Here is an 8,611-nt window from a genome sequence, read left to right on the forward strand (position 1 = left end):
TTAATTGCGTTTAATTATGTGTTAAATACTGTAAAAATGTCTCAGACCTTTTCGCAAATAACATAGAGTTATTTCAAGGGGAGATACCTTCCTGCACAATGTTTTTCATTTTCCTTCCCAAAAGACTTGGAACACTCACATCAAGATAGCGTGTTTTCTGGATAATCAGTAGACGAAATAAACAGTTTCCTTATATTGTACGCCGACGACTGTTTATTGTTGAGTGAAACACCGGAAGGGCTCCAAGACCACCTCAACTCGTTATCTTTTATCGCGACTAGTGGAAACTTCATGTCAATGTAGATAAACAAAAATATTTGTTTCCAAAAAGGGGGCGAGCAGCTTTGAACAATTTCATTTGGACATATAATGGCACAGCGGTCGACGTGGTGGACGACTTTATTTATCTTGGGTTCATGTTCAGTTCGAACGGGTCTTTTAAAAAGGGGATATATGCCTTAGTGTCTAAAGTGGAAAACTCATAACACTCGTTTATTGACATTACAAAGGGGATTGAATTGGACCAAGCATGTTTAAATTTGTGGAGTTACTGTAAACTAAAAATAAGACAATTCTAAACAGTTTATCTAATTTATTGTGTAAATGTTTTATTGAACGTCTTAATTTGATAAATAGTATAACTCAATAAAGCAAACCAAAGCCCTGTCAATTGTATTTGTTAACATATCGCTCTCAGCTTATTTTATGAAGGTTTACTAACATGCACTTGGCGTTATGCCTTAACTTTTATTAAATCATCGATATGCTGTATATGCAAAAGATAATAAACAATCTCCTCTGTTCTGTTCTGTAAAAAAGTTTAAAATTAGGTATTGCAATCTATAATCAGTGTTTTTCACATAAGTAGTTAAACACAATGTTTGTTTTTACTTTATCCAGCATTTTGCAAAGTTAAGCTATTCACATTCTCTACGATTAAATAATCTGCTTGATTTGCTTCTCTTTGAGCTATTTCATTTGTAAGATTGTACGGTGTGAACTTCATATTAAACGATTTGTTGAAACTAGATACAAGTAAGCCAGAATGGCGTGTCACTAGAAGTTAAATTCAAACTTGCAAACCTAATTTGTACTGCCGGATTGAATGATATATACATTATATTAGAACATTCCTTAAGAAGCGCGAAATAATTTCATTACAATGAATTAAGACAACGGCCTTAGTTTGTTTGAAACTGATAAACTGATCATTTACAGGTATGTCATCACTCCATAAGGCATAAGTAAAAAAGGTTCACCATGCAATGAGCACGAAAGTTAAATAACTTCAACACTAACAATGTAGATACTTGCAAACACAAATTCGATGTAAATCCTATATTAAAATGATCGCATTTTATCAACCGAACGTATACACATATGTGTCGTATTTGTTTCAGTATCTAGTACTTACTACTTATATATCACTTGCGAACTCAGGGGGTGACATCCCCTCCAGAACGCTAAAACTAAAAAAACGAGATAAAACTATTTCACTGTTTTGTTTTGTTTTCAAAACGGAATTAAGGGTTCAGGATGTACAAAAAAAACTATGTATGGTTTATATCATGAATCATCTATATATATAAACTAGGGAATGTCGTTGTTGTATGAACTTCCTACATTCAGCGAACAATACATCTGTTTGAATGGTAATCGGATATATCTCGAAAGGGGTTGGGGATTTTTATAATCGTGTTATCTTTACCCGGAAGATTGCGCTGGTAACCTAGTTTAAAAGTGCAAAATCATGCATGAATTCAATAAATAATACTTAAGTTATCTGAAACCAAAAAAGTAACACTCTATGTTTCAAAACAAGAAGAAAAAATTTGGTGTGTTTTTTAAAAAAGTGTCATATCTTATTCCGTTTTCTTTACACAGTAAAAAACAATTATTGAAATAACAGACATTTCAGAAACTTTCCCTTAACAAGGAATTGACGTAAGATGTCAAACAAGTAAGAAAGACACTTAGATGGGTTTGCATATACCAAAGGTTGTCTGTGTAATGGGCGTATTGATAGTATTAAAATATAATAACAACAACAGCAGATATATACCAAACTTTAATAAATAAATAAACAAATAAAAAGAAAGACTCAATGAAAGCAAATAAGTGACTTGCATTTTTCAACACATGTACATCTGGCCCCAATTTCGCGAACGATCTACACTTATTTGTTTTGGTATAACTTGTAAAATATTCTCATTTTGAAGAGTTCTAAGGCTTTTAAAATTGATAATAACAATATTTCAAGAATAGAAATAGACAGACGTTTTACATTAGAATGAATCATTTCCTGTATGTTTGAGAATGGGCGACGAGCAGCAATGTTACGGCCACATCTGGATTGGTGTTACGTTTTTAATTCACTTGTTGGCATCAGCTGGGTTCTGTGGCCGACCTGCACTAGTGTACGCCGATATAATGATGAACGTAGGTCAAAACACATTTAGTTTCCTATCTGAACAATATTGAAACAAAAATGTGACCCTGATAATATTTCTATTCATCCAGTAAAGGCAAATAGCCATCTTATTACGAGTTGCTATGTCGAAAAGGATTTTTAGGCCTTGTGTGTGAGCCCCTGTCACCCGCAATTCTACCAAGGAATCCGTATGTTGAATTAGAACAAACGGAACTGAAATGTATAGATTGCTCACTAATTACACATGAAACCAGTACCTTTCAGTATATATATGCAAATTGAATGTAATAATAGGCGTGGTTTGAGAAGAGTTGAGTTATTGTAAGCAAACACTGGGGGAAATTCTAATAAAATAGTTTTACAATTGCAGAGGTAACAAAAATTTCTTACTCGTAAATAGGATTCATCCTTCCAAATGTTTCTAAAAATAAGGTAGATATTAGGTTCAGACACACTATATAAAATATAAGCTATTGGAACGTTTATTAAGGCTTTTCATATTATATATGTATATATATATACGCACTGTGTTGTTAGTGGAGTTGTGTGCGGTTGTTCCAAGTTTTTTGCTTGTGATTTTTGGTTTTTGTGTTCTATGTCTTTGGCGTTTACCCTGTGCCATATTACGTGGGTAATGTTTAAACTTTTGGCTACTGATCTTGTTTCTGTAGTTTTTTCACAAAAATATTAATCATAAAAGTCAAATAAGGTAAATATAATGATACATCGAAATAAAAATAAGATTGTATTAACCAATATTAGACCCTTTGACGACATGGAATGGAATGAAAAAATTAAAACAAAACATTTTATTATTATTATTATTATTATTATTATTATTATTATTATTATTATTATCATTAATATTATTATAATTATTATTATTATTATTTCACTACCGTCAATTGTAGGAAGATGCATTCGATATGCTGTCTGTGCAGTTGTTTCGGGATCGGCATTTTGATGTGCCTTTCTCTTATTTATCCTCCTTCGAATAAAAACGATCGAAAGCATAAAAGCAATTAAACCAAAACCCGCTACTCCTCCTACGGCGATGACAATATCTTCTTTCTGCAAACCTGAATAAACACATGACATAAATAAGTAACTTAAACAATCTTAAACAAAATACTAGAAAAGACTGTAAGAAATATCCCTACAAAACTTTGAGATTTGACGACTTTCATTGTAAATCAATGAGGTGCTTGAAACGAAATCTTAGTAATTGTATTTTTCAGTATGACGGTTTTTAAGTCATTAACATTTATGGTTGTCGTACCAGTTTTATAGTGCATGAAAACAAATTTATTCACAAAATCACCTTTCTTACCTTTAGGTGAACCTGGTGTTTCAACTGTTGTTGATTCCAAAGTTGTTGTTTCAACTGTTGTTGATTCCAAAGTTTTTGTATCAACTATTGTTGATTGCAAAGTTGTTGTCGATAAATCAGGACATTGTTTCGTTTCTGATGTGCATGAGACCGTTACCCTACTATCTGGAGAGGATCCTTAATGGAAGACAATGCCAGATATGTTCAAATAAATGTAAATTTATGTGTTTTGTTGTTTGTTTGTGCGTCAGTTTGCCTTTCGGCATGTCATTTGTACCATTGATCATGGTCATCATTTTGTTTATCGTCTTTTTCTTTGTAGTTAATTCTTTAGAGCATTTTGTACTTCAGTGAAATAAACAATCGGATTAAACTAATATTTCTCAAGTATGTGGCTATGTTTCAAAATAACGTATTATTTTAAATACTAGTATCTGTTCCAAGGACATTGTTAAAGTGGTGCCAGTCAATAAACATTGTAACTCCTCATCCATGATATACGTACCAGCAAATCCTAGCCAAAACGAGCCCAAATCTTTAGGCAGTGTATTCTCCAAGTGGATTGTAAGATTCTGTTCGAGTGTTTGCAATATTTCCGGCATGGCATTGTTGTCCTTACATTGCCACTCATAGATTATACTTCCGTCGGATCTTTTCACTAAAAGTCTTTGTTCGCACTGGGCCCACCTTCAGAAATAAACGCTCATTGATTTGTTTTTACTATTTTTGGGTTTACATAACAAGAATAATGAAACCTGATAATTTGAACTACATTAAATCATTGTACTCATTGTACGTACGTATAAACAGTTGCTTTGCAAATGCAAGTACAAATGAATGGTAACTTTACTTGTTTTCCATCACAATCTGGTATATTGCTATAGAGAGTGTTGAGTCCATATCACACGTGTGGACAGAGCAAGACAAAGTTTCTTTCGACGGGATCTTCTGACCGTTGTTGAAACCTGGACTTTGCAGATAAACCGACTGCCCTAAGCTCGAAGAGGTTATCGTTCCAGACATAATGCTAAGAATACTCGTTTCTAAAAAATGAACAAAACGCCATCAAAAATTAATAGCTGGTTTAGTTCATCAAAGGTTTCTTATTCAAACATTTTGAACATACTTTTTGTATACAGTCAGTTTAAATATAGGTTTAAATATTGATTGTCTTAATGCGAATTTGAATTTATTACCAGTGATAATGTTACATTATGAAATATGATAGTGTTTCACGTGCATCACTGTCAGTATACATTTGCAATCATTTTCATACCTGGATGTAGTTTGAAGGATCGCCATTTAACACAATTGAACGTGAAGAATAAACTACATTTTACGTGTATGACCAAACTTACCAGGTATGCAATAGTAGTTTATATGCATGTAGTTTGGATAGTGGTCTGGTACTCCACTACAATCTTGTAGCAGAACAACAGTAGCCATCACGTTGCAACTACTTCTACCATTGCATTTTTCTATATACTGAACTGCATTATTGGGGTGAAAATTATATGACATTTGGCAGTCTTGTTCGGTTATATTCGAACAACAAAGTTGAAACTGATCTTGGACGTTGTCAAAAGTGCAATTCAGTGCCGCTGCTTTGTATGCGACCGTTATGTCCTTTATTGCAATTACTTCTCCAGGTGGACATGTGGAAAACATAAAATTACTGGCTGGTGAGATAACGCCGTAACAAGAAGCGGTGCTTTTGTATAAAGTACCAAGAGCAAATGTCCCTGAAAATATAGTGATATATTTGTGTACAAAGCCTTTCAAGTTCATAGTTTTCAGTTATGTCATCGAAAGAAACTCCATAACTGGTTGTTTTCGTGTTAAAAATCGTTAAGACATATCCTGTCTTAATTCATTGGTCAATAATTGGCTCAAACAACTTCATCCATAACAATTCGTTCGGTTCAAGCGTATAAGTAATTTATTCATAACATGTTTATGCCATGAATATGATTTTTACACATATCTTCATTTTTAGCAGTTGCAAAAAACATATATATTATTGTTATTCATATTTTAGAAATAAATACATGTACTTATTCAAATATTGACCTATTTAATTTCCATCCTCTTTAGAGCCACAATTATTAAGCAATATATTATTTTTGATTTTATAGCAAATCTGATATGTTTTAACTTTACAGAAATACTGTGTTATTAATGCTATGTAACCTTTTATGTAAGCCAGCAAACTTCTGCTGTGTTCTGTCTATTTTTTGACATATCGCAAACAGCACTCAAACGGCGATTATGTTTTCAAATATATTTCTTGATTAAAATCACCGTTCCTTACGATCCTGAATTAATCTTTGTCATCGCAGATATCTATAAGGGCTATTAACTATAAAACTTAAATCTACCCAAAACTCTTGATATATGTTTTCAAAAAGATATCCTAATGCAAATGTTATCATGTCATCGTTTTCTTATAAATTGAATGAGTTTAAACGATTAGTTTGTACAAACGCAGTATCACATTACAAACAGTTATTTATGTGCACTTGAATGGAACTATATATTTCGCAGTTAACAATCTACATGTACCTGTTTTAAACCCTATATAAGGCTGTAATTATTACTGAGTTTTATTCTAAAACTTCCCGGATCAAAATCGAGTACTTATGCCTATAAACGTAAGTGAATCTTTGACGCAAAAAAATGTTTTGTTTTCTGATGTCATGTTAACATCATGCGATAAATATGGGGTATTATATGATTGGACGCATTTCTGGTGACCTGTATCACGTGGAGTTCAGTGTGTAAACATATAACCGTCAAGACGTAAGGTTGAGAATGCTACATGTAAACACATCAAACGAGACGTGGTGCAGGTCACCAGATGAGCATCCTGTCGTAATATTCAATTCATTATATTTCTGACTATTTTAATATGCCTCTCAAATTTCCCAATATGGAATGGCTTGCGCGTAGGAATGTGTTACGTACTTTTGTGTATCGAAGTCAAGGGAGGCTGCTCCAGAGAGAAACGAAGTAAGAAGTTATAGAATTCACAGAATTGAGCAAAATAAGAATTTTTTTTATATTCATGCAAAATGAACTAATAACTAATACAAAAACAATTATTTAATGTTAAAGCACAAAAACAAAACAAAACGTGAACGGTCCTTTTTACGGTTATACAATTATATTCATTCCATGAAGACGTAACGCGACCGTTTGAACAAAGTGAATGTCAGTGGACGATCATTATAATAATTTATGCAACATGCTTAAAACTCTGAGCATTGCTGCAGATAGCTTAAAAAAATGAACAATTTATTTTCTGATAGTTTCCATCTCATATTTAAGGAATTTTCATTATAGCTAACGTATCATAAAATTATTTCACAGCCATACCTTCCTTTGTTTGGCAATAACTCATACAACGTAATAGATGGATGCAAACTCCGTTGTATGAGTTAGTTAACGGATTCTGTATTCTGCCCGAAGTGTTTGAATTATACGAAATTCTCAATGTTGATTAACAAAGGTCATACAACCATCAATAACATCAATAGTGTATGCATACAGGTTGGCATTATTTGGAAGGATATTTACTACATAGTTGTATTGGAATTCCCGAAGTTTCGTTATCAATTGACAATAACGTTATTAATATAACGTCAATTATAATGAGACGTTGTTTTAAGCAGAAACAACCGCACAGCTACTTTAATTCTTAAGGAATCGAGTAAAATTTAAACATAGATATACAAATATCGATTTCGATGTCAGAAAATCGATAATATTTAAGCTGTATTTCACAGCGAAGTATTCATGATTAAATACCTATAAAAAAAGATATCTTTAATTTTGTTGAAATTCCTGTATAGGCCAGAAATACATTTTGGTTGGTAAAAAAGATTTGATAACAATAAAATAAACAGTAATTGTTGTACATACCATGGACAATATAAAAAGCCAGTAATTGCACGAAAAAAATCATTTCGCTGTCAATGACTATAACTACATGCACAGCTTTCAAGCACGATGAATTTTAGAATAAGGAATCCACATTCTTTGACAAAGAACTATTTAAATGTCCGTGTTTCACTTTATGCCAATTTTTAAACTATACGTTTTATTACATATTTCTAATCGCTAAATGCCTTCACCGATTACTCAAAATGTTAATGGTTAAAAAAAGACAAGTCATCAGTGGTTTTTCACAGACAATAAGGTTAAAGGTTCTCAAAAGTATTAAATACTTTTGATGAATACAGGTGTGACAGTGTCAAATATCGGGAAGTGGTGGAGAATTTCTTAATATGACGCTGCAATCCTTTTATTGGATATCCTGAATGACGTAGTGGTTTGTATAAAATTTCCAATATGATATATAAATATTTCTGAAAGGTATAAGCCGGCGAATATCTGTTAATATTCATTTATCAATTTAAAGTTGTCAACTGGCTATAGAAATGAATTAGAATATATGACATAGTGTGTATACCACGTGATAAATTACGTCATATATGCTACGTCGGAAGGCAACTTTTTGCTTAAAATAAAGACCTAATTCAAAGATAACTTTTCTTTTACTAAACCATTTCAAAATAAACAAAGGACAGTCTATACCGCTTTAAGAGTCCCGCCTTCGTTTTATCACCGAAGTTTGATAAGGTGATTAGTTCCATCAAACACTTCGACAAACCTGTTTCCAAAATAATATTTTGACAGTGCTCCGTCAGACGGCCGTATTGTGAAAAGGATTGTCGAAGTGTTTTAAGAAACTAAACTCTCAATCAAACTCTAGTAAAAAGACTGAAGGCATGACTCCACAAGCGGCATAGACTGCGCTATGTTTCATTTAAAATGGTGAAGAAATATTG

At 32.6% G+C, this 8,611-nt stretch overlaps 1 protein-coding gene across 2 annotated transcripts; it reads right to left on the reverse strand.

The window, feature by feature from the left end:
• Window positions 1–2,044: 2,044 nt before the first annotated feature.
• Window positions 2,045–7,966, reverse strand: LOC128216427 (uncharacterized). 2 transcript variants are annotated; one of them, XM_052922988.1, is made up of 8 exons: window positions 7,683–7,966; window positions 5,120–5,503; window positions 4,612–4,804; window positions 4,267–4,448; window positions 3,762–3,938; window positions 3,331–3,510; window positions 2,958–3,096; window positions 2,045–2,644 (listed from the first exon to the last, which is right to left on the reverse strand). In XM_052922988.1, exons 1-8 carry the CDS (start codon window positions 7,723–7,725, stop codon window positions 2,542–2,544), a joined length of 1,401 nt encoding a protein of 466 aa, XP_052778948.1. In that variant the 5' UTR covers window positions 7,726–7,966; the 3' UTR covers window positions 2,045–2,541. The 2 variants fall into 2 exon arrangements, with proteins under 2 accessions (XP_052778948.1, XP_052778949.1); XM_052922989.1 differs by lacking the exon at window positions 2,958–3,096 and adding an exon at window positions 2,822–2,852 and having other exon boundaries at window positions 2,046–2,644.
• Window positions 7,967–8,611: the final 645 nt, after the last annotated feature.

The sequence above is a fragment of the Mya arenaria genome, chromosome 14 (assembly GCF_026914265.1).
Source record: "Mya arenaria isolate MELC-2E11 chromosome 14, ASM2691426v1".
NCBI classification, from domain to species: domain Eukaryota; kingdom Metazoa; phylum Mollusca; class Bivalvia; order Myida; family Myidae; genus Mya; species Mya arenaria.